At 41.1% G+C, this 27,824-nt stretch overlaps 1 protein-coding gene across 1 annotated transcript; it reads left to right on the top strand.

Annotated features, from left to right (window-relative positions):
- Nucleotides 1-24,230, top strand: LOC148540799 (uncharacterized). Its single transcript, XM_088481968.1, has 3 exons — nt 1-14; nt 16,077-16,110; nt 23,869-24,230. The coding sequence occupies exon 3, from the start codon at nt 23,898-23,900 to the stop codon at nt 24,228-24,230; it is 333 nt and encodes a 110-aa protein (XP_088338094.1). The 5' UTR covers nt 1-14; nt 16,077-16,110; nt 23,869-23,897.
- The last annotated feature ends 3,594 nt before the right edge of the window (nt 24,231-27,824 follow it).

The raw sequence follows: 27,824 nt of genomic DNA, 5'->3' as shown, positions 1-27,824 counted from the left end.
TCTCCTACTACCGGGTGAGTTGTTGATTCTACTAATTTGATGTTATAATGTAGTATTTGCACGGCTCATGAGAGAACAAAATGTAATATATAAACTTTTTCATTTACTTCATTTTTTTAAATCTTTCTATTCATTATTTGAATAGGACATGAAATAATGTTAGAAATATCGCTTACAAATATAATTTTTGGAGATAACATAATTGAATATGTTGTGTAAAAATAGTACAATCAATTGACTGTATCAGCTTCTATTATGCAAATAATAATTCCATCTATACATTTTATGTCATTCATTGTTAACACAGCATTTTCAGTATTTGGAACTAATATGTTTTTGTCAGTACCATCAGTATTGTATGCATACAGAAATGTGTGAAATTTCTACACCATCTTGTAAATTGAAACCATGCACAGAGGTCCTGAGTCAGCAAGGATCGCAGCTGCTAATTCGCATGAAATTGGACGATTGTTTCGTTCTGTGCATGATATGTATCACACTGCGCGAATCGGCCACTGCGATCGGGACTGCGATTGCAGTGACTATACAGACCCACCGCAGAGTGATTGACAGGAAGTGCCATTTGTAGGTGGTGACTGGGGGCCTGATTCAGACCCGGTCGCAAGCGCTGAGTGCTCGCAACCGGGTCGATGGTGGCCCAGACCGCATGCGCACGACGGAGCCGTCTCCGTCGTGCGCATGCGCGAGACCCGGATTGCGACGGGCAATCCGTCGCTCCGGGTCTCGCACCAAAGGGGGCGTGCTGTTGATGTTGAGTGACAGCACGCCCCCTTTGGTGGGCCGGGGGGGTGGCTGCTCAGACGTAGGCGTTCCCATGAGAACGCCTACCGTCTGGGGGCGGCCCCACTGACATCTGTTTGAGCCGAAAGCTCTCTGGGGCTTGCGGCCACGAGACCCTACCACAAGGGTCTCATCACAAGCCCGATGGTCGCGATGGTCTTGACCATCGCGACCATCATCCTGGCCGCTCGCATTAGCTGTGGGTGGCAACCCACAGCAATGCGAGCGGCCAGGAGCCCGCTCCATAAAAAAAAAAGATGCCCGATTCAGAGCGAGCGCTCTGTTAGAGCGTCCAGCTCTGAATCAGGGCCTGGGGGTGGTCGGCGAAACCCAGGCATGCCAGTGTGTTTCAATGCCATTGCATGGTCATGCATAAATTATCCACATTGATGCCTTACACAGCCTCAGACTGATAGCGTGCATGGAAGTTAGCAATTTCTGAGTAAGGTCAGAGCTTGTGCAAGTGTGCGTGAGGCTGCGATGGTACTCTATTGTACCGATGTTTTTGCAGTCTTGCTAAACATTACAGATGTGTGTAAGGTAAAATGGGCATCCTTATGTAGTGCTGCGGCTGCATAGTGATAGCAATGAATTAGCATGCTATCGCAGTTAAACTGTGTGCTTAATCGCTATTGCATTCGCAGTTGTGATCAATAATGAATCAAGCCCAGAGTTCAAAATGGCTAAAATTTAAATAACAAATTGTATATAAAAGCTACTTTCTCATATATTTAAAACCTTAATCATTACATTTCAGCATAAAAAATACTAAGCTTCACTGGGTAACGTCTTCAGCCGGTATTCACTATTCATGTAGAAGCTCACATTGTCTGGAAGATGCCTGTTTATGTAGAAATATAACTAATGTCATCATCATTACCTACAGTAGCAGGGCAAAATTAATTTCCCAGATCAAACAATTTCTGTGTCTCCAGATGCTGGTATGTCTCTCCATCCCCAGGCTCTCCTGTGGTTCTCCAGGCTTTCCCTGTCTCTCTATTTCCAGGACCCATTGTCTCTCTCCAGAACCCCCTACGTCTCTCCAGGACCCCATGTGTCTCTCCATCCCCAGGCCCACCTGTGGCTCTCATCCTCATTCCCCCCAGCCCCAGTGTGGCTCAGCCTCATTCCCCCAGCACCAGTGTGTCTCTAAGTCCCATTCCCCCAGTCCCAGTGTATCTCTCAGTCCCATTCCCCCAGCCCCAGTGTGTAAGAAAGGACCTCTGTGACATTGCAGTCACGTGACCGCTGCAGGAGGACCAGAATGCTCCTGTGTTACCATCCACATGGGCATAGAGGGGGAATACATTTTTGTGGCGAGCACAGTGAGCCACCATGCCCGAAACATGGTGAGTGCAGCGAGCCAGCGAGGGGACAAATTTGGCCCCCCTCTATCATCCTGGCCCCTCCCCCTCTGATGATGGGTCACGTGGGTGTGATATCACAGGTCCCTTGGAGCACTGTATTATCTGTCCCATTTCCCCAGACCAAGTGTATCTCTCAGCCCCATTCCCCAATGTGTATCTCTTGGCCCCATTCACCCAGCCCCAGTGAGTGTCAGCCTCATTCCCCAAGCCCCAATGTCTCTCTCAGCCTTATTCTCCAGCACCAGTTTGTCTCTCAGCCTCATTTCCCCCCCATCCCTTGTGTATCTCATCCTCATTCCCAGAGCCCCTGTGTGTCTCAGTATTATTCCCCAGCCCCTGTGTCAGCTCCAACCCTCCTCCAGCCTTGCATCATTAGCTCACCCACCCCTCCCCCCTGCGTTGTCAGCTCCCCCTCCCATCTCCCCCAGACTCCCCCCAACACTTACCTGATGATGCTCTGGCTGACCACTGCTTGTCCATGTGACCAGCGACCAGCGTCACCTGCTGCTCCTCTGGCTGTCCGCTGCATGTGACTTTGGCCGCCCAATGGCGTCACCGTGCAGGCTGCCAGTGCTTGTTGCAGCATGCACAGAGTGGGGCCGGGCAGCGCGGAGGGGCTGGAGGCAGAGCTGTCAGCTGTGACTGACAGGCTCTGCAAAGGCTTATGGGAGGAGCTGCTGCCGGGCATGTGCAGCAGATCCCCCGTCGGCCATTTTTTTTTTTCATTAGTAAACTACTGCACATGCGCAGAAGCTGGACTACTGTAAAGCTGCCCGATCAGAGCTGAGCTCCGATCATGGCAGCGGGTGGGTAGGAGAGTGGCCAGCCATAGTAGGGACCAGCCCAGCAGGAACCAGCCCGGTATCCCAGCGGCCCAATCCACCCCTCTCAGGCACGCCTGCGTTTCTCCGACCACTCCCCCATCACCACACCCAAATGCTGACATCCCATCACTCGCTCTGCGATAGCTTTGTATCTGCAATAGCAATGCTGACCTGCGCAGCGTACGCACCATCGGCCGTACTGCATACGCTGTTGCAACTGCGATCAATGATGAATCAGGCACAATGTTTGCATGTATCTGTAGCTGATGAAAGTTCAGCATGTCACATGACTATTAGGGACTTTACACCAGGAGGTTCAAATGGTTGAATCATAAAATCGAAGTCCACAACTGGAGGAATTTAGTTATTAGCATTTCTTTTAAGCTGAAGTGTAAAGCCACTTTTCACATTTCTCCTCCTGTCTGGAAGTTTTTATGTCTCTTAGGGGACTATTTATAATGCAACAGCATTACAGCAATATATAATGTTGTACTGCTGCAATTTTCCATGATGGGCCCATCATCAACAGTATTGTCACATTCACTAGCAGGCAAACCAGAGGTAATATGGGCGTTCATGGCTTATGTCACCTCATTTGCATAGTGCAGAGGTGACATAAGCCATGCCACCGGCATCCCAACAGCGTTAGGATTCCGACACCTGTCAGTCGGTATCCAAACCCTCCCCCTCTCCCTATCCTAACCCTCCACAGTGCCTGAACCTAACCTTTCCCCCCCCAGTGCCTAAACATAACATCCTTCTCTCCATACCCTAAACCTAATCCTCCCACCTTAGTGCCTAATCCTCCCCCTAGTGCCTTACCCCTAATGCTAACCCCCCTAACCCTGCTATTTACCTTTGGGATTCCAGAGGCAGGGATGCCCGGTGCCAAGAGTCTGACAGGTGTCTGGATTCCGGGGCTGGCATTGTGAGCAGCGGAATCTCTGCGGTCGGGGTTATAACTGCATATCCTATAAATATATGGAGGTGTTAATATGGTCCATTGATCATCCCAAGGCATGTTTTTTTTTAATTAAAACATTGATGTGGTATTATTAACTAAAAAATAATAGTTATGTTGGGATAAAATTATATATTGGGGGAAATGTATCAAATTTTGGAGAGAGATAAAGTGGAGAGAGGTAAAGTACCAACCAATTAGCTTCTGTCATTATTCTAGCACAACCTGTAAAATAAGTTGGATGCTAACTGGTTGGTATTTTATATATCTTTACTTATCTCTTTCCAAGATTTGATAAATCTCCCCCTTATAGTCTTATTTTAATGTATGAATGGAGCCATGACTTTCCCAAATTAATATACACAGATGTCTTATAGGGGCCTGTTCAATTAAAATAAATGGCTATAATATGTTGTCATAATCACAGCAGAAACACGTGAAATGAGGAAACGAAGCAAGCACAACATCTCTCCTTTTAGCTTGCACCACCATACGGGGTGCACAGTAAAAGGAGTGAAATTGCCATGACATAGTTATTCCTGGTCTGCCCATGTTCCACCCATCATTGCTAATTAAATTGCCTCAATATATATGATATATTTATATAATATATGATCCTCCTGAAGAAGTCCAGCCAATGGGCATAGAGACGAAATGCGTTGAGGAGACTTGGTGATTGTGGTCCACTCTCTGCTATCGGTGACCTGAACCAGATAAGCTCTACAAAGTGTTCTGTATGTTTTAGATATTATTTATTACATTTGTTTTTTACTATATACCTCATTGGTACCTTTTTCCTTACTTTTATCCATAAAAACCTCCCTGAGTGACATTGTGGGCATCAGGACAGAGCCATATTCATCCTTTGGTATGAGCACATGCACTTTATACATTTTGGAATAATAATTTTTGGGTGCCTATAGACAGGGCCGTAACTAGGGTAGTGCGACCAGTGCCATGACACAGGGTACTGCAGGACAGGGGGCGCATTTTGGGCCTGTCAATTTTTCTGTTTATTATCATTCTCACTTGTAGCTTCTTCTTCTTTTATCCCCAGCATCTCCCAGCCTCCCCTATATCTTCCCTGGCTTTTCCCCATGAGGCCATGGCCCTTTTTCGGGTGTACTATTTTATGTTCCTATTTGAAAAATGGGGGGGGCGCCAATGAGCTTTCTGGCACAGGGCACCATAAAGTCTAGTTACGGCTCTGCCTATAGAGTCATTTGCACAAGCACAGTGCACTTTGCAAATTGCTTTGAGAAAGCACAAATGCACTTTATTTGCAATTTGTTTGTTTGAAAGTGCACAAGCACGGTGCACTTTAAGAATTTCTGGGAGAAAGCACAAGTGCACATTTTTGCTATTTATTTTGTTTGAAAGCACTATTGCACTTATGGAGCATTTTGTTACATACACTTGTGTGAAGTGGTTTTATTCACAAAAAAAAATACTGCGTAATTTTCTTTCTTGTATATACTATTGATCAGAGAAGTACGAGCATAATTTACAAAGTGGTGGGTTCTAAACCCCAGTGGTTTGGTGGCGGTTTGACGGTGGGTTCCAAACTCCTGGGGTTCGGTGGCGGTTTGGTAGCGGTTTCTAAATGACAGCCCTGTTCTATTATAAAATTTGTTTTGACAACGGTTTTGCAGTGGTTGTGGCCTTAGTAAATCTGCAGATAGCAAAACCGCTGACAAACCGCCACCAAACCGCCGGGGTTTAGAACCCGCTGCTTAGTAAATTTTGCCTGAAAGGTCTTTGGAACAAGCACAATTATTTAAAAGAATTACGTTTTGGTACACTAGATGGCGCTGTTATCTCACTATTGTTGAATCTATATATAAAGTAGTAGTAGATGAAGCATACTACATCATGGGAACCTGAAAAAAAAAAAAAAATAAGGAAGTTGTGCATCTAGTTATGAAAATGAACACCTCATACAATGGAGTAACTAAATTCTCAGTGATGACTGTCGTGAGTAAAGTCAGAATGCTGGTACATTGCATACATAAACATCATCAATTTTACATTGCAGGTGTGCAGGAAAATAAAATGTGTGTGATGTCATAATTGTAGGGGGTCAATCCAATCAGCCGCAAGGGGTGCAAATGGAATGTGTTTTGCCATTGCCACGGCATTCAAATGCCACCAATGGCACCGCATATCGTACCCCTCGCGGCCCTCTTTTAGGCTGAATTCGTTACATTTTATACGCAGCCCTGTTTTGAGCGAATTCAGGCTGCCGTCAAGCACGACCATTGTCTGATGACTCGCACCCGCAAGTGCATCGCGCATAATTGGATTACCCCTAGGGTTGTTCACAAACAAAACTTGTGACTGCAAATCATCCTAAATTTAATTTCCTAAATTAATAAATCAAAATAAGTGTGATTACAATATTTTCATCTTCCTGTTTATCCAAACTATATAATATTCAAATTAATAGAGAGTCTATAAATGGACAAATGTAAATATTGTCTTTCCGTGTTTCAAAAAGTATGACAGAAAGCTGAATAATGGATATTAAACCCCTTGGTTGAGTCTCTAGTGACATTAAATAATGCTAACGTTTGATAAGGGATAAGTGTTTGTCATGAGATATGATTGATTTGAGGAAAATCCAATGCCATTCGTGTGATTTGTCTTTAAATGGCTGTGTGTAAGCCTGCAGTCTCTTTGTTCAGCTGGAAATTGACCACCTTACCACACAGTAGTATGGTTTTGCTGTTCACAGCAATACCCTTTGCAGTGGCAGGAAATCGTTGCAAACAGGGTCTGTAGTTGGAGCAAGAGATGGCAGGAGGCACTCTTATTTTAAATTGCTCGATTGTTATTATTGATACTAGGGATGTGCACTGAACCCCATGTTTTGTTTTTGGTTTTGGATCTGTATCTCCTTCAAGGTTTTGGATCTGGATTTGGTTTTACAAAACCACCCTCAAGTGTTTTGGTTTTGGTTTTGGATCTGGATTTTTTATTTTTTTTTAAATAGATAAAAAGGTTTAAAAATAGCTAAAATCATGTAATTTATGCAATGCAAAACCCGAAATTTGGATTTACAATCCGACCTGTATTTACCCGGATATCCTCAGGAGATCAGAACCGTGACTCGGATATACCCGAATTCACGAAATTTGTGTGGATTCAGATTTCTGGAGAACCGAACCGCACATCTGTAATTGATACTGATGTGTCCTTACTTAGCTATACTTCTGGCCGGACATACACATGGCTTTCTTTTGGTACCTTATCAGGAGATGTTTAGCATATTACAAGCTACATAATAGAGTTCTATAGAATAATCGCTTGTGATACCTTATCACTTGTATCATTTCATGCCGCTATAACTAAATTATGTTTACCTGGAAGGTATGTTCGAGAGAAAACATCTTTAGCGTCTTCGCAGGATACCACCCATATGGGGATTCACATTTATTTGGCTAAAGTTTTCAGTGAAAATGCTTTGGTCACACCCAAGCACATTGCGCGATTTTGCATATGATAAAGTCGCCTCATTTCTGTAAGGTTAATTAAAACTTTTTTAAGGTGGGAGTTTTGCATTGTTTTTTTGTACCACCAGCAGTTAGTTCAATATGTCAACAAAATTAATTACTTTTCGCCGCAAAATATCTCAGCATGTTTTTAATAGAGTTATGACTGTTTATATAGTGTGTTATAAATATTATTTCTTGGTAAGTAGAGATATCAACCAATAAGAAAATAAAAGCCAATTTACTGGTCTTCCCTTTAACAGATTTTCACCCCTACAATCTATTTTGAATGCAGCAGCTAGACTGATCTTCCTTGCTGCTCTACTGTCAGTCCTTAAGTTGGTTGTCTGTATCTTATCAAATTCAACATAAAATACTTTTGCTAACATACAAGGCCATAAACAACAATACCGTAGGTTGCACCTCTTCACTTACTCAAAATATCTCCCGGTTTGAGCCATCAGCTGTGGCCAAGATCTGCATCTCTCATCCAAAACCGCACAGAAATTGTTTTTTTATTTTATTTTAATAAAGTTTAAAAAGTATTTTTTTAAATATATTTAAATATGTAATTTATTAAGATTAAATATATTTTATTTAATATTTTTTAAAACAAATTTACCTAAGGGGTGTTTTGCATTGTAATATCACTTCTTACACCCCCATCAGAAATAGATACCTAATATTATCAACCACCACCCCCTAGTGGTTATATATCTCCATGGCAGAACCCCCACCCTCGCCCCCAGTGTCAATGGGTCACCATTTTAGTCCCCCCTCCCAATGTGTCAATATACAATACTGTGCAAAAGTTTTAGGCAGGTGTGGGAAAAAATGCTGCAAAGTAAGAATACTTTCAAAAATAGAAGTGTTAATAGTTTATTTTTATCAATTAACAATATGCAAAGTGAATGAACAAAAGAGAAATCGAAATCAAATCAATATTTGGTGTGACCACCCTTTGCCTTCAAAACAACATCAATTCCTCTATGTACATTTGCACAAAGTCAGGCATTTTGTAGGATTATAGTCAGGTGTATGATTAACCAGTAATACCAAACAGGTGATATTGATCATCATTTTCATATGTAGGTTGAAACAGTCATTAACAGAAGCAGCTGTGTAGGAGGCTTACAACTGGATGAGGAACAGCCAAACTCTACTACAAAGGTGAGGTTGTGTCACAGGTCATGCACCATGGCAAGACTGAGAACAGCAACAAGACACAGGGTAATTATACTGCATCAGCAAGGTCTCTCCCAGGCAAAGATTTCAAAGCAGACTTGGGGTTCAAGATGTACTGTTCAAGCTGTTTTGAAGAAGCACAAAGAAACGGGCAATGTTGATTCAGGCGCGGAAATCCATTGATTCAGCATAAACTGCAGAATAAATGGGGTTTTCCCCACACGCGTACCCGATTTTGTGGTTTTTCCGCAGACTTTACCTCACACCTCTATGAGCTGCAAGGTTTAGTCCAACATGGGGAGGCTCGCACGTGGAGTAATCCCTGCTGCTAATTGAGTACCACCCCTAAGAGCGCATGTTTTCCAGATGTCCTAGTTGGTACACAGGTGTATTTATTACTGACTAACACATGGTAAAAGATCCAAAGGTGGTGCTAATTATTTAATTTGTGATACTGGGAAGAACATTGTGCACTAGTAAAATTCTATTATATTACTATTTCTATTGTGGTCATGGTGTGGGCTGGGAAGGCGGTTTCCAGATAACCAGAAACCCCCACCTGCATTTGACTATGTAAATTGCACCTAAATGCATTCCAGCGAAGTTTAAAAAGTAAAATAAGGACACAAATAAGTCCATCCTATTCACACTTTGACCAGACCACACATAGGGCTGATTTGGAGTCACACACAATCCACACACAATACCGATGTTCACATAGTTAAGCGTTTTTTTACAACTGTGCATGACTGAAAAGTTCAGAAAACCCCCACAGTGCATGCATTACACAGAGTGTACGCACTAAGGTGCTGTTGTGATAAATTCAGGTGGTATCAGAAATGTAGCAGAAAAGTGATGGGCGTTCCAGGGCAGTAACTGGTAGGTATAGACATAAACAAATTGTATTTAAACCAATGGCGCTGCACTTAGGAGCAGCAAAGGTGTAAGAAAATAAGTCACCAAACTTATAACCAAATTGCAGAAATAGGAGAAAAGTAAAACAACCTCACTTGCGCTCCAACCGTTTTCAACTTCAATTATTAATGGCAGTTTTTCTTCAATGGTAGAACCGCTCACACATGTAAACAAAAAACAACAAAAAATGCCACAATAGTGTAATATTGTAAACAATATAAAAGTTCAGTTCCCGTTGTGGTGTTTACATGGAAATGAGTGCATGAAAGGTCCTCTCCAAGAAAATCACACCTCTGAAAGACTCCAAAAAGATCTTCATATACCAATTGAAACACCAAACTCGTGAAGAATATAAAGCGTTGTGGATTCTCACATGAATGCTTACTGTTCAAATAAATTTATTGCAAAGCACATAATTTGATTTGATAAATAAATTTGTTCAAATAAATTTATTGCAAAGCACATAATTTGATTCCCAAATATCCATCAATAAATGACAGGGACATATGATTTCCAAATAATCTCCGAAAAATCAGAAAAAATGCAATTGTAGTATATAATGTAGGAAAATGTATTAATAAAATGTATTAATAAAAACAGTAGGTAGCTGTACCATATAGATGGAATGACACTTAAGATGGAACCTGGGTATTTTCAGTATGATATATGTGTACTGGCTATACACCAAACCAATGTGTGACACGCTTTTCTACATGTTTCGACGCACTGCGGCGTCTTTTTCAAGTAGAGTGTCAATATAAATAGGGTAAAAAGTGGATAAAATGACATTAATGAGGGTCAAAATATCCAAAATGTATTAAATATTTATGAAATTATTTTCATAAGATATGCTTGTTCCTTGAACTTGTTATCACTGGAACAGTTGCCTATTGTTCCAGTGATAACAAGTTCAAGGAACAGGCATATCTTATGAAAAATAATTTCATTAATAAAGGATATAAACCCGCACATCTACAAACTATTATGGATAATGTGGAGAAAAAAGATAGAAGAGAACTATTAGAATTGAATAAAGTTCTCAGATATAGGCGCTCTAAACTAAAACAGAAACCAAATCAGTCCTGGGTTTTATACTTCCGAAAATATTCACCCATCTGGGAATTAAAACATTTTTAATTTACCTCGGATCTAGCTGTATGATTTATCAAAGATACCTTTATGGGAAAGAACATCTGAAATTTCACGTGAGTATGGTACGCTCACCAACACTAAATTGCTAATGTTACAAGTATGGTCAGATGGTGGTTGAAGTTGGAAGATTAAAGATACCCTGTATACAGTCAGGTGCATAAATATTGGGACATTTACAGAATTTTTATATTTTGACCTCTATTCACCACCACAATGGCTTTGAAATGAAACAAACAAGATGTGCTTTAACTGCAGACTTTCAGATTTAATTTGAGGGTAATTACATCCAAATCAGGTGAACGGTGTAGGAATTACAACGGTTTCTATATGTGCCTCCCACTTTTTAAGGGGCCAAAAGTAATGGGACAATCAACTCAAAAGCTATTTCATGGACAGGTGTGGGCTAGTCCCTCGTTATTTCATTATCAATTAAGCAGGTAAAAGCTCTGGAGTTGATTCTAGGTGTGACATTTGCATTTGGAATCAGTTGCTGTAGACTCTCAATATGAGATCCAAAGAGCTGTCACTATCAGCGAAGCAAGCCTTCATTAGGCTGAAAAATGAAAACAAACCCATCAGAGAGATAGCAAAAACATTAGGTGTGGCCAAATCAACTGTTTGGAACATTCTTAAAAAGAAAGAACGCACTGGAGAGCTCAGCAACACCAAAAGACCCGGAAGACCACGGAAAACAACTGTGGTGGATGACAGAATAATTATTTCCCTGGTGAAGAAAAAACCCTTCACAACAGTTGGCCAAATCAAGAACACTCTCCAGGAGGTAGGTGTATATGTGTCAAAGTCAACAATCAAGAGAAGACTTCACAAGAGTGAATATAGAGGGTTCACCACAAGATGTAAACCATTGGTGAGCCTCAAAAACTTGAAGACCAGATTAGCGTTTGCCAAACAACATCTAAAAAAGCCATTACAGTTCTGGAACAACATCCTATGGACAGTTGAGACAAAGATCAACTTGTACCAGAGTGATGGGAAGAGAAGAGTATGGAGACGGAAAGGAACTGCTCATGATCCAAAACATACCACCTCATCAGTGAAGCATGGTGGTGGTAGTGTCATGGCGTGGGCATGTATGGCTGCCAATGGAACTGGTTCCCTTGTATTATTGATGATGTGACTGCTGACAAAAGCAGCAGAATGAATTCTGAAGTGTTTCGGGCAATATTATATGCTCATATTCAGTCAAATGCTTCAGAACTCATTGGACGGCGCTTCACAGTGCAGATGGACAATGACCCGAAGCATACTGCAAAAGCAACCAAAGAGTTTTTTAAGGCTAAAAAGTGGAATGTTATGCAATGGCCAAGTCAATCCCCTGACCTGAATCCGATTGAGCATGCATTTCACTTGATGAAGACAAAACTGAAGGGAAAATGCCCCAAGAACAAGCAGGAACTGAAGACATTTGCAGTAGAGGCCTGGCAGAGTATCACCAGGGATGAAACCCAGCGTCTGGTGATGTCTATGCGTTCCAGACTTCAGGCTGTAATTGCCTGCAAAGGATTTGCAACAAAGTATTAAAAAGTGAAAGTTAGATTTAGGATTGTTTAGTTTGTCCCATTACTTTTGGCCCCTTAAAAAGTGGGAGGCACATATATAGAAACCGTTGTAATTCCTACACCGTTCATCTGATTTGGATGTAATTACCCTCAAATTAAATCTGAAAGTCTGCAGTTAAAGCACATCTTGTTTGTTTCATTTCAAAGCCATTGTGGTGGTGAATAGAGGCCAAAATATGAAAATTCTGTCAATGTCCCAATATTTATGCACCTGACTGTATGTCTAACCTCTCATGTACATATGTGAGTGGGGTGCGTGATAGGAACAATTCTTCCCCGTCTGCTGATATTTAGAAATTATATTGTTGAGCAAAAGAAAGACCGACCGATTGCTTCCCTCTTCTTCTCTCTTTTTTTATGTGCATCTCTGAAATATCGAGTGATAAAAAGAAGACGCAAGATTGGGACATAATCGGAAGTATAAAACCCAGGACTGATTTGGTTTCTGTTTTAGTTTAGAGTGCCTATATCTGAGAACTTTCTTCTCTTTGGTATAATATATGTATTTGGTGTTGGGTGGACACTAGTAGTTTTTGTTGATAGTGGCTGCTTGAATTGCGCTTGAGAAGTGGATCTCCTGTTTGTTTTAATAGAATTGAATACTGGTGAAATTAAAAATAATGCAAATTTTCAAATATGTTTCAGTAACCCAGTTCAATCAGAGATATAAGAAAATTGAAGGGATTGTTAAGAAAAATTGGAATACTTTACTTAAAGATGAAATTCTAAAGAATATTTTACCATCTAGGCCTAAATTCGGCTAAAGCAAGGCCCCGACGATTAAGGAGAAAATAGTTTCCAGTGCCCTCCCAATGGATGGGAAATGTTTTATACCTAGGAATAAAGTTTTTTTCAGATGTGGGGAATGCAAAATGTGTAGGTCATGCTATAGTCCCAATTCAAAAAATACTGAATTTATTACAAAAGAACATTAGGGACTTTATCACATGCAACACAGATTATGTGATTTATGCCATCATATGCACATGTGATCTTATATATATATTGGTAAGACAAAGAGACAAGTCAAAATTAGGTGGGCAGAACATGTCCGAAACATTATTAAAGGCAATGAAAACCACCCCTTTTCACTACATTTTAAAGAAATACATGATAAATCAATGAAGGGGTTAAAAAAAAAAATAATTTTAATCGCTTTGGTTAAAAACAATTGGAGAACCAGAGATAGAGATATAAGATTGGCCAAAACGGAGATGAGATAAATTTATGATTTAAATACCCTTAAACCTAAAGGTCTTAATCACGATTTTGAGGTCAGATGGTTCTTTAAATTCCCCATTTTTTATGTATAAATCTTGGTGTTTTTATCTTTTATTTTTTATTTTTCATCCCTACTCTCATGTATTATGTTCTTATTGTAAAATATGTTAATCGGGTATTTACATTTTTAAATCAGTATTTAATTAATGCATTTTATACATTTTTTATTAGTACACTATTTATACTATAGTTATAGATGGTGGAACGCATAAATGCATTCCACAATGCATGCTGGGATGCATGACATTCTCTTAACTATCCTTTCTATTACTATGATGCCCTGTATGGGTATGAGAGAACCCGATCATGTGACCTGGGCTGGACATGTGATGACGGCTCTGGGACTGTTCGGGCGTGACGTGATGATGCATAGTGCGGGCCCCACGGAGAGAGCCTGGAGTTGGGCATGATATTGTAGCTGACAGTTAACATGCTGGGGGCGTCATCCGAGGTCCTCCTGGTGCTACCATCTTCCGGATTTCATGTCAGAACTACACACATAGCAAACGCCACTCCTATTGGCTTACAAGGTAGGGTTGCTAGGCAACCATACCCTATTTAGCCACACCTGGAACTGTAGAGGCTGTCCCTTCACAGCTCAGCATTATAGCTGTAACTCTAACAAAGAGATCCAGGAATATCAACATAAGGAGTGGTAAGTTGCTCTGGTCTATTGTTTAATATATTATTCTATATGAGCTTGTTTTATTTAACACACTCAAGCCTGACTATAAAGCACTTTATGGCATATTGAGAAATATATATATATATATATATCATTGTGAATTTTGGGTATTTTGTCCCTCACTAATGTCATTTTATCGACTTTTTAGCCTATTCATATTGACACTACTTGAAAAAGATGCCGCAGTGCGTCGAAACGCGTTGAAAAGAGTGTCACACATTGGTTTGGTGCATAGCTAGTACACATATACCATATTGATAATTTCCAGGTTCCATCTTCAGTGTCATTCCATCTATATGGTATGACTACCTACAAACCTTTGTTTTTTATGAATACATTTTATTAATACTACAATTGCATTTTTTCTGATTTTTCGGAGATTATTTGTAAATCATTTGCCCCTGTCATTTATTGATGGATATTTGGGAATCAAAGAAACCATTATGTGCTTCGCACCAACTTATTTGAAGTAAGCATTCATGTGAGAATCCACAACGCTTTATATTCTTCACGAGTTTGGTGTTTCAATTGGGATTTGAAGATCTTTTTGGAGTCTTTCAGAAGTGTGATTCTCTTGGAGAGGACCTTTCATGCACCAATTTCCATTTATACACCACAACGGGAACTGAACTTTTATATTGTTTACAATATTACACTATTGTGGCATTTTTTGTTGTTTTTTGTTTACATGTGTGAGCGGTTCTACCATTGAATAAAAACTGCCATTAATAACTGAAGTTGACAACGGTTGGAGTGCAAGTGAGGTTGTTTTACTTTTCTCCTAGTTGAGTAACTGGGAGGTGGCTACTAGTGCATGCAAAAATGGTCTGTCCAACGGGCGAATTATGGGAGGGTCGCACACGTGTAAATGCAAGCGGCTGTGTTTCCAAGATGCACAGCCACAAGAATAAGCCATAGTGTGACTGAGAAGCTACACCTGCTATAGGGCTGGTGAAAATTTTGATGGTGCCACTGATGGTGGCGTATAAGATTGTACCAATCTGTATTATAGCGTGCACGGATGCTAAAAGTGGCCATCTCAGTCCTTGCACATTCAGCCAAACAGATGTACACTGGGGAAGGAGTTTGTAGTGGCATTTGATTAAAATGGCAGACGGGTAAGCACTAATAGACACTGCTGCGTAAGCTTTTGCGTGCGACTCAGAATGAGGCCCATTTTAAGTACAATAGGTTTGCATGTACATTAGAGATGTGCGCCAACCCCTGTGTTTTGGTTTTGGATCTGGATTCATCTTCATGTTTTGGTTTTGGTTTTGCAAAGACACCCTCAAGTGTTTTGGTTTTGGTTTTAGTTTTGGATTCGGATAAAAATCAAAAAAATCGATTAAAAAAATGATAAAAATATATACAAATCAATAAAAACAGCTGAAATGTCCGAATCCAAAATCCGAGTTCGTTTTTTAAATCCAAGTTCCGAACTGGCAACAGGTGCGAACCAAGATTCGGTTCGAACCAGGACACAAAAGTGAACCCGAACCTTAACCCAGTTGTACTCGGAACCCTAAATTCGGGTGTGTTCGGATTTCAGAAATCCGGACCCACACATCTCTAATGTATATATTTACAAAGTCTAAATCACACTACAAATTACATCATATCTAAGTAGGAAAATAATTTGGGCCTTGATCACTAACAACAATTTGTGCATAATGGAAGAATTCAGGCCTTCAACATTTCAAACATATAAATTAGCTCTATTATTAATGTATATGCGGTTCTTAACTATAAGCCCATATGTCAGTTCTAATGAATCGCAGAAAGCTCTCATTTTATTTATTTATCTTTTTGACACTTGATTTTTCTGTCTTTGCAGGTGAAAGATCTATGTTTTGCAGAAGCCACATTTGGTAAGTGACTCATTGTAATTTAATTACATTCCAGATACTATGGACCTCATTCGGAGTTGAACGCAATTTGCGACTAAGTGCAAATGTGAAATGCACCCAGGGCAAAAATGTAATTTTGCTATATATACAGAGGTGGGCACAAATCCGAGCTGCTACCAACTCTGCAAGTGCAGTTCCCTCCCCATGAAAGTAGTAGGAGCGGATTAGCAGGAATATCACAAGAGGTGTAGCTTCACTGTGAGTACACTGCGCCGAGAACTACAGGCCTGCTTGGAGCATCCTCAGGAGGCTGTACAGACTGCAGTGTGTATGTCTGGAGCATCCAAAGGATTCTCCACATAGCACTACAGCAGTGATCCTGGCTGCAAGGTGTTGTTACATTGGTGAAGAAAAAGAAGACTCGTTGTTGGGGGCACTCTTATCAAAAAATGAAGGATTCTGAAGTATATTAAAATGTAACTTTTAATCTTATACCTTAAAATAAGGGGGTATCACAAATCATATGATGTACACACAAAAATACACAAAATATACAACACAAGTGTGAATGCAGACTCGTATTATGAGTGAAAAATTCAAAGAAGGAAGATAAATTAATTCCTCATTCCGAGTTAGTCATAGGAGGAAAGATGTTCTCTCTGTGTGAGCAATAATGGTTATTCTCGGCGAATTATATGAATACTTAGAAAATGATGCACCCTTATATTTTAGTCCTATGGGTATAGGTACCAAGAATGACACAATTAATAATTTTCATGGGTGCTAAACATCGTTAACCCTATGTCGTCCACACTGTATCACATTTCCCATCCAATATCTGAACAGCATCCTGTATGAATCCAGGAGTGTCCAAAATAGTTTGGAGTATACAAAATATTACACAATTAATGAACAAAAGTATTGCAAGAACAGGTATGTTGTATTGCCAGTGCACTAATGCAAGTTCAAAAGAAATGTGTATTTAAATGATAAGCACATTCTTAATCCTCTAGTAGGATGATTGTAGAAGATATTAAACAGGTTTCACCCCTCTGTGATGGGGATATTGTCAAATGTTTACCATATGCTGTTGCAGGATATATTTCAGAATATTCAGTATTTCGGAATATTTGGATATGGGAGACTCAACCTGTAACTGGTTTATTTTAAATAGGAGACAGCTGGATAATATATATCATAATACTGTAATTGTAACTGAAAGAGTCTCCTAATTGACAGACAGCATGAATTGCAAGCATACACTCATATAGTCCCTTGAATCAAAAATATAAATGTATTCCACAGTGTCACCTAGAGAAGAAATAATGAATGCAATGGTGTTACAAACAAAATAGTAAATGAAAAGATATATGAAAAAAGGTGCCCAGACGTAGTGCTCCCCATTTCTACTGAAAGCAGAGGACAAAGGATGAGAGAGCGGAAAAAAACAGCTGGTGGTAAGAAAGTAAAGACACTTCTGCTGTCGAACCGCACAGAGTGTGCCTGTCTTGGTGACAGAGCAGGGCAGAGCATAAACGGCAGGCCAATGAGAGTGCTGAATGATTTACCTGAGGTAAAAGGGGTTTTGAGTCATATAGTGCAAACAGCTGTAAGAAATGGCAAATTGTTCGGTATATACTGTACAAAGGCTCATTTAGGCAGAGAGGAAAGAAGATACTTGCAGTGTCTTGGTCCCGTACATGTGAGGGATAGGGCATCTGGGTGGACAGTGGACGGCGTTTAGATGCAGGGCTGTAATCAGTAGCTTAGAGCTGTGCGAGGATTCCAGAATACAGTCTAAACGGGATGGTGCCCAGCCGGCTGCATCACATGTCCCTGTGTGATGATGTACGTTTCGCCTGGGAGGGAGGCTTGTTCACATCAGTCAGGGGCCTTGCTAGCCAGAAGCAAGTGCAATAGGACTGCGATAGTGCCGCCCACAGAGCCATTGGTGTATCTTTAATGGGTGCAGGGTGTGCGGGGCTGCACTACACAACCTGCACCCATATTATTTAAAACTCACCTGTCTGTGGTCCCACGTCGGGTGTCAGCTCTGCACAGAACACTGGAAAATGGCAGCCGCAACCATTTTTTTGGTGTTCTGCGCATGCGCAGTAGACTCTGGGCACACTCTAGTGCCCAAAGTTTACTGCTTCTGCGGTGTACAGCCAGCTACGTCAGTCGACTGCCGGGTGCTGGGGAGAAAGGAGGGGCTCTGCATGGGGAATGCACATGGGCCCCCACCTCTCTTAAAATGAGCTCTTATGGTTTAATGTTAATGGCCTCCTGTCTCACCCATTCTAGAGGGCATAAGCAACCAGGTGTTAGGAGCCCTTCTGGGGAGTTAGGAGTAGACGATTGTATGAGTAAGGGAAGGAGAAGCACATGAGGGAAGAGGGTGCTGCTCATGAGAGCTTAAATTCTAAAGGGGAGGGGCAGACAAAAAGGCAATACACATTTGGGGTAGACAGAGAGTAAGGAGCATGTAGTAGATGGTGAGGATGAGAGCCCAATTAAAAAGTTCCAGAGGTAGGGAACAGCATGGGCAAAATCCTGGAGGCAAGAGTGGGAGGTAGTAATCGGTTGGCAGGAGAGGCAGCATGCATTTATTGAGCAAAGTGGGTGGGCAGGTGTGTGAACTGAGATGAGGTCAGATATGTAAATGGGTGAGGATTGGGTGAGGGCTTTTGTAAGTGAGTGTAAGAACCTTGAATTGGGTTCTGAAGGGGAAGGGTAGTCAGTGTAGGGCTTGGAAAGGAAGATGAGCTGAGCAGCAGCAGCATTGAGGACATGTTGGATTGGAGAGAGGTGGGAGTCATAGAGGAAAGATAAGAGGAGGTTACAGTAGTCTAATCTTGATATGACCAGTGAGTGGATGAGGGTTTAGTAGCATCCTGTTAGGAATAGAGGATTAGTCAGGAGGATTTAGGCTATATACAGTCTTGAGAAGGGGGTGCACTTGGCAAATAATGACCTGTAGGTCGTAACCACGGTGCGGCTTTTGAGCCATGTAGCAACCTTGAGGGCTGGAATGTATTGGCTGGAAGCAGCCTGTGAGTCATGAACAAGATGCAGCCTTTGGGCTGTGCAGCAGCCTTGAGGGCTGGTATGTCTTGGCTGGTAGCGGCCTGTGAGCCGTGAACAAGATGCAGCCTTTGGGCTGTGTAGTAGCCTTGAGGGCTAGTATGTCTTGGCTGGAAGTGGCCTGTGAGCCATGAGCAAGATGTAGGGCTGTGTGGCAGCCTTGAGGGCTGGTATGTCTTGGCTGGTAGCGACCTGTGGGCCATGAGAAAGATTCAGCCTTTGAGCTGTGTAGCAGCCTTGAGGGCTGCTAAGTCTTAGCTGGTATTGGCCTGGGGGCCATGAGCAAGATGCAGCCTTTGGGCTATGTAGCAGCCTTGAGGGCTGGTAAGTCTTGGCTGGTAGTGGCTTGTGGGCCGTGAGCAATATGCAGCCTTTGGGCTGTGTAGCAACCTTGAGGGCTGGAAAGTCTTGGTTGGTAGCAGCCTGTGGGCTGTAAGAAAGATGCAGCCTTTGGGTTGTGTGGCAGCCTTGAGGGCTGGTATGTCTTGGCTGGTAGACACTGGCATTGGTGCGCCGGATTGCGCACTTTGGACACTGAGGTGCGGCCTATGTCGCCGGGTTGACACAAGCGTCGGTGAGCTGGATTGTGCACTTTGGATGCTGAGGTGCGGCCTATGTTGCTGGGTTGACACAAGTGTTGGTGCACTGGATTGCACACTTTGGACGCTTAGGTGCGGCCAATGTCGCTGGGTTGACACAGGCGATGGTGCGCTGGGTTGCGCACTTTGTATGCTGAGGTGCGGTCAGTGCCGCCGAGTTGACACAAGCCACTGGACACTGGATTGCGCACACAGGACAGCAAGTGCACCTAGTGCCGCCGGGATGACACAAGTGGCTGGGAGCAGGGATGCACGCCATGCTGCCTAGATGGCACAAGATTGCCGCCTGGATGGTACAAATGGCAGACAAGAAATGAGGCAAACAGCAGAACTGGAACTTGACTGAAACAAACAGGAGACTGACCACAACTGGAAACACATGAAAATGCTATCACTGGCATTGGAGCAGTATTCACATAGGGAGGAAATAGAGACAGGAACCAATCAAGGTCAATCCCAGCATGACAGACAGGACGTAGGAGGAGTTTCAGTGAACATTCGTCAGGCATTCACCTCGTCCTGAGGACGCAGTTTGGCGGCTTGTGACACATCCCAGGTGAGAAAGGGTCTAATCCTGGAAATATTATTGAGATGAAAATGGCAGGACTGTGAGAGGTGATGAATGTGTGGTTTGAAGGAGAGAGAGGAATCCAGGATAACTCTAAGACAGCACATTTTTGGGGCTAGAGGAAATAATTGTGCCATCAATTGATAATGAAATTGTGGGAAGTGAGGTAATGTGGAAGGTTAAGTTTAAGAGAGTGCTGAGAGATCCAGGAAGAGATAGCAAAGAGACAGTAGGAGATACAAGGGAGGAGAGAGTGGGAGAGGTCAGGGGAGGAAGGGTAGATATGAGTATCATCAGCATAGAGATGATATTCGTGGTCAAACAAGCTGATGAGTTCACCTAAAGAAGACATATAGAGGGATAATAGGAGAGGCCCAAGAACAGAACCTTGAGGAACACCTACTGTTAGTGGAAGTGGGAGTAGAGGAGTCATGAGAGGATACAGAGAAGGAACGGTCAGATATGTAGGAGGACAGCTATGAGAGGGAAGTGTCATATGGACCAAGGGAGTGAAGGATTTACAGGAGGAGAGGGTGGTCCACAGTATCAAAAGCAGCAGAGGGGTAAAGTAGAATGAGCAGAGAGTAGTGGCCCTTGGTTTTGGCAGCAAGGAGGTCATTGCTGACTTTCGTGAGGGCCGTTACAGTAGAGTGGAGAGAATGTAAGCCAGACTGAAATGGGTTAATGAAGGAGTAGGAGTAAAGAAAGGCTGTAAGGTGGTTGTAAACAATATTCTCAAAGAGTTTGGAGGCAAAAGGGAGGAGAGAGATTTGTTGGTAGTTGGAGAGAGTGTTAGAACTAAGGGTAGGTTTTTTAAAATTGTGGAGACAAGGGCATATCTATATGCAGAAGGGACAGGGGCAGGTGAGAGGAATAAATTGAGGAGCTGTATCCCAAGGTTAACAGAAACATATCTTATTGATACCAAAAATATCTTTCCAATGTCTACACCTGATGAAGTCTGATTTAAGATGAATCGGGTAGGGTAAAGGCGCAGGATTAACTGTCATTAGGTAAAGCTATTGTGAAAAGCTCACAAGCTCTAGCAGGGTGAGACAGGGCTATAACATCAAACCATAAGAGGGGTTAAAAACTGCATCTTATAAGGAATGCTAGGTAAGCACATTTTCAAACTCTTAAGAATTTGTAATAAATAAATATTTTTAATTCAAAGAATGACCAAATTGGGTGTGTCATTGGATATTGTTGTGGAGCTATGAAGATATCTGGATCTGCATAGGATCTCTATTGCAAGCATATTTAGATGCACATCCAACTGTTGATGGTACTTGGCTGATCTGTGCGGATGGGTACTTGTTAACCAAATCCCAAATTGGTCTGGTTTTAAAACAATGTATTGGTTATTTGGGTTTGCCTGTAGGGAAATTTGGCACCCATTCATTTCAGAATGGGGCAGCCACTACCACTGCTGCTGCAGGCTTTTTGCCATCGGAGAAACAAGCTCAAATTCAGTGGAAATCATCTGTTATTTGGGCAAAGCGATTGCTGGTTCTTCCTTAGTTTGCTTATTAGAGATATTAGACTACTCGCTACCATTGCAGGGGTCTATGAGGCATTTTATTTTTCCTACAGAGGCATAAAGTTATTTAGTTGAATTATATATTACATAGAAAAGAATCTATCAGGATTTTTGCTTTTACCACTGTTCTGGTTACCATGCCTGTTATTGTCAAAAAGGTATTGCAGGAGATATCTCCCGGACTGACCAGCTGTCCCCATACACTAGTATGGGGACAGAATTCATCAAGCTCCAAATGTACAATATTTTCAGAGCTTGACTGCGGGAGCATTCGCCATCTTTAGGCGGTGTTTGTTCCTGCAACGTGCTCTTTCCCTATGGGAAATCCCGAGTTATCCCGGGAGTCCCGGGTTGTGAAGTGGGATCCTTTCCATCTCCTTCTTCCGGACGCCGTGGCTTTTGTGCACATGCACTGTAGGTCACGTAATGTATGTGCACTAGTGTCACTGCTCTGAAAGGAGCAGTGAAAATATTCACTGCTACAAAAGGAGCAGTGAAGCGCTTTGGGGAAACAGCTGATTTTTGGATCAGCTGTCTCTGCACCGGAGCAATGATGAAGCATCCAAGTCCAAAAATAATTACAATCTTCAAACAGTGATTTGACAATGGCATCATGATCTGGATGGATAGCCATTTTCTGACCTTACTGTCCATGGTAACATTTACCAAAGACTCATTGTCCAAACAACTAATCTCTGAAAATACTGCACATCCATTACATAGTTTGGGATATATGTTGGCAATGACCATGTCCACAGTCATAATATCAACATGGTCATAATGTCGACAGCAAACATGTAGACATGTCCATCATGTCAACATTCACCATGTTAACAATCAACATGTTGACACTAATGATATGTCAACATGGTCAGAATGACAACAATGTGTTTAAGCTAAGCTTAACCTTAATCCGTAAAAACATAAGTCTAACTCTAACCCATAACCTGAACCCCTAAGCCTAACCCTAGACCTAATGCTAATGTCGACATTTTCACAATTGCAATATTTCTTATGTTGACATTCTGTCCATGTTGACATTTTACAGGTGTCAACATTTATGAATGTCAATATAGTGAACATTGACTTATAGACTGCATACCTACATTACATGCACCAACTGGAAACTACAGGGCTAAAGCTACCACTAGCAACCTAGGGCACCATGATTTAAGTGGCATCTAAATGACATAGTATTCCTTCACTGATATTCTCAACTGCAAAGTGGCGAGCATGTCATATTGAAGATGGCCCGGAGCAGTGGCATTACTTGAAGTTACGCTGCCCGGTGCTGGCCACGCCCCCTCAGCGCATGACATCATGATGTCATGCCACAGGTGACGGGGCCACCAGCGACAGGAACAACAGTGTTGCCTGGAAAATCCTCAGGATGATCCGGAGGGCTGTTATTGCTGCAGTCTGCCATTTGAAGCATCCAGAGAACACTCCGGGCAGCACTGCATCTGCGATTCTGGCTGCAGGGTGTCATTTCAGGCACCCTGCTGGCCTGATACAAGGACAGTGGGTAGACAGCAATCCCGCTGCTCTCTGTGCAGCTGAACTGCTCGCCCATAGCTAGTTACGACCCTGCCCGGGAGTGTGAGGTTGAGCTATAATGTCACAGCTCAGAGCCACTATACCAGTCTCTTACAGATGAGCACAATAATATGTTCCCTCCATCCTGCTAGCAAAGGTGGCACAGCACCTAGGAAGCTTCACATCCTCTAGATGTGTATCTTATGAAAGGGCAAGGGATCCTCATGGTTTTTGAGATGGCAAAGGAAGTTTAAGGTGACACATTTAAATCTACCTGAATTGACCAAATGTAGATACCATTGTTTATTTACATCTTTACTATGAACTCTGTGGAGAACATTATTTGAAATTGATAAACTAATACTATTGTATTAGTCATTAGAAATATTATCACTTATGCATGACATTTGCCACTTAAAGCTAATCATTTCATACCTCTTTTGTTCAAGCAGAGCACCAGTCATCTGAATGGAACTGGACCATGAGAAGATGCACTGGGCAACTGAAATGGAACCAAAGTGTGATGGAAATAGACAGTGGGGGAATTTATTTGATAAACATTCAAATATATGTTACAGGTATAAATGAATGCACTGACATTGAGCTGGAGATATTAAGCAGGCTTAGACGCCGCATTGTTACAGGCTCATACGAAAATCATGTTACAAATAGTTGTTATACTATCTTGGGTGCAACATCCTTTGAGCTAAGTAAAGGAGATCAACTTAGCCTGAAATTAAATCTAAACACAAAAGAAATCTCCACAATTCCTGAATCCACATTTTGGACAATATTTAAAGCAAGTGATACATAGATCATAAAGTAGATGCAATGTTGACATGATAAATATGAACTGATAAACTATAATGAGCCATGTTGTTAGAATAAAGAGAAAAATCACAATTTGTATTTAAATGAGATTTTCACTTAATATATTGCCTATTCTTTCTGACCTAATTTTCGAATTTTATAAATAGAGTATATGTATTTATGTTGCCCTTAGATGCACACATCTGTTATGCTATACCAATTTTGTACTGTAAACCATGGCAATAGATATATACAACTGTGCCTAATGATATAAGGATGTGGTTGAAAACGACAGCAGAAAACTAAATTAAAAAACAAAGCAAATAATGTATTTAGTAAACATTTATGAAGCCCATTTTCAAGACAGTCAGTTTGTCATCTGGATTGGAAACCCAATTTAATGATCAGAGTAGCAAAAACACAAAATTGTTCAAATATTTAACATTTTTAAAAAACCTAGTCATTGTGGGGCTGATTTAGAATTGGGAGCAAAGCAAAAAAAAAAAAGCAGCTATAAACCCAGACAAACCATGTTGCAATGCAAGGTGTGCAAATAGTAATACATTTATTTTTTAAATTTTTTTTATTTTTCATACAGAGCAAATACAGGCTACTTTTGCATGTAGCCCACAATAGTGGAAAGCTTTAGTTTTATACTGCAATTTAGAGTTCAGCTAGTACCCTCCAACTGTTAGGGAGGCGGGGCGATTCCAGTGAGATAGTCATTAGATTTAAAGTGGCAATTAAAGCAGGTTGGTTTAGCTTTTAAACTCATTGCCACTTAAAATCTAATGTTGGTTTTGCCTTTTAACTAATTGCTGCCTTAAATATAATTACTATCTCACCAGAATCATGCTTGCTCCAGCAAATCATAGTTATTACATTAAGTTCTTAAACTGGCCATACACTTTAATATTATCTGTCCAACTAGTTTGCTGGATGGAACTAAAATCTGGTAAAATATGAGAGCAAATGTCAATTGGCCATTTGCTTCTAAAGCCAAAAAATTGACAAAAATGGTCATTCAGGCAACTGGTTAAATCAAACTGATTTTTGTCCATTTTCCTGTGTTTGGGAGCAAATGGTTGCTAATCATTTGCTCTAATACATTACCAGGTTTACATTCCAACCGGTCAACTAGTCATATGGTTGGACAGTTAATCTTAAAGTGTATGGCCAGCTTTAATCTGTTTGCTTATTTTAAATCTCCCCCACCTACTGTGCAACATGATTTCCCCAACATGCAAATTAGCTTTTTTGTTTGTTGCTTTGGGGGTGATTCAGAGGTGGACTCAAGAAAATCATTGGGCGCATGCACAATGGTTAAGGACAGGTTACACAGATTGAGCTTGAAGGAAAGTAAGAGGGGATGCTTCATAGTGTTTAGTTCCTTAAAAATGTACAGTATAGTGTTGGTAACAACAATAAGGTACAGATGCAGAATATCTCTATAATAGTGACGTCCAGATTGTTAGCTGATGTCCTGTAGTAGGAATCAGATGGGAATATCGAGTATTCTGAACTCTGTGATGCACCACAAAGGAAACTTTCACTAAGCCACACCTCCACATGTTTTCAAAGGGATTGCTTGGTGCAAAATAATGCAAGTTCAATAAGCTGTGATACTGTATGTACCACAATGGTTAATTATCCATAGCCACATCTGCTAGCTCTATAGCACGATTATAGCAAATATCATGCAAGTTTGATTCAGGCAGAGGGTAGACAGCTTGTGATGTCACTTCCTTTTTCTTTAGTATTTGAATGTACAGTTACTACCAAAATGTTTTGGATACCCTGATACTTTAGGAGAGTGGTTCCCAGATCTATGAACTGAACTTCTATACTTGTGGCTATCTCATCTTCCTATGTAATACTAATAATATATAAAGAGCCATGAGACATCTTGTGAGCCCCAGTGCACAAAATGGACATTACCAAATACAGGCTTGGATACATGCTAATTATGTCAAGTGATTCTCTATATGGATGGATAGATAGAGTTCGGATCTCAATAAAGGCAAACATCTTTCATAGACATCTCGGCAGAGATCTCCATAAATGATAATGTTTCATCCATGGAGGATGATGTTTTGCTTCGTATTGACATCTGAACTTGGCGAGAAGATCCAAGACAAAATAAAACTGCTCCTCTCTAATAAATTATCCTGTATGCAGAATTGCACACATCTATGTGCCCAGACTTCCCTATCCATATGCATAGTTTCATAGTGCTCATCATTATCAGTGCACATTTGCATAACCCCTATCATTTTGCCAAATATGAGTCTGTAATCAGGCTTATTTATGCATACTCACAACTCTGCATAGGCTGCTGGTTCATCAATGCGTCCACCCTGAACTGAGCTTACAGGATAACTGTTCAAGGCAGTAACAGCCAATTATTAGTCATTGAGGGGTGATGAAGGGTCTTAAAACAGAAATCTTCAAGTGCACAATCCCAGATTGACTGCGGTGTGGGCTGCATTTGATATTGAGCAGATCTCTTACTTTATTGAGCAGATCTCTTACTTGCTGCCTGACTTCCGTAACACCTCATCATCATAATACAGGAATCTGTCCGTGAAGCTGTTGGCAGTATGTTGAATAGTGTGAGATACACCTGTGCACCTATCTCTAAAGTCACACATCCACTAGCAGACCTCAAAATGACTGCACGATTGTGACATTGTAATCATGCAGTCGTTTGATAGTCTGTACTGTGCCTACACTGAACGAGCAGTCATTCAGTGTAGGAACATCAATCATCCCCTAACATACTCAACCTGACATTATCGTCAGGTTGTTCAGCATGTTTGGCCGATGATAAATGTCTAAAACGACCAGAAGGAGTGTGCATCGCTGGTCGTTTTAGACATTTTAATGAACGATTTGCGAATGATTAATGAACGATTGAACAATAGCTATATAATTTTTGTGTAGTGGATGTGCGCCATAACACGTTTCAGCTCCTGGGCAGACCGTGACTCTGTCATATATTGGCTGTTACTGCTTGGAGCAGAGACTGTATATATCTTATATTAGTTTATGGAGATTCATTCATCTACATCTGCTATAAAAAGTGCACATCACACTGATTATACACAGCATACCTCAGCAGGGAGCATCATTCCAACTGGGAATAGAGGTGTTTTGCTGGATGACATCATATATTTTCATAAAAAATTAACCCTAAAGTCTACATAGTTATTAGCATCATAAACTGGCAATTCATTAACCATCTTAATATTTCCTACAAGGAGACAATCTTCTTTTTATATTCAAGTCGTTTAGTATTTAGTTTTTTTATTTTAACTGGATATTACCGGTATTTTTCTATTTTTATTTTTGTACTTGTTTTTCTTTAATCACTATTTTTTATTTTATCATTTTTTTTGTACTGACTAATTTGTACTGACTAACAAACTTTCCTAAACATATATATACACCCGGTGGCAATATATTTTAAATGTATTATTGTAAATTTAATATGATGCTATAGGTTAGTAAATATAGATTGTTCTAAAAATTCTAGAAACGTGCTCTGCTCCTTTCTTCCATATCAATTCATTAAGGATATTTCATATAGCGCAGATCC

The sequence above is a fragment of the Taudactylus pleione genome, unplaced genomic scaffold (assembly GCF_031769625.1).
Source record: "Taudactylus pleione unplaced genomic scaffold, aTauple2 ptg000017l, whole genome shotgun sequence".
In the NCBI taxonomy this organism is placed as follows: Eukaryota; Metazoa; Chordata; class Amphibia; order Anura; family Myobatrachidae; genus Taudactylus; species Taudactylus pleione.
This window is presented reverse-complemented; position numbering and strand designations above follow the sequence as displayed.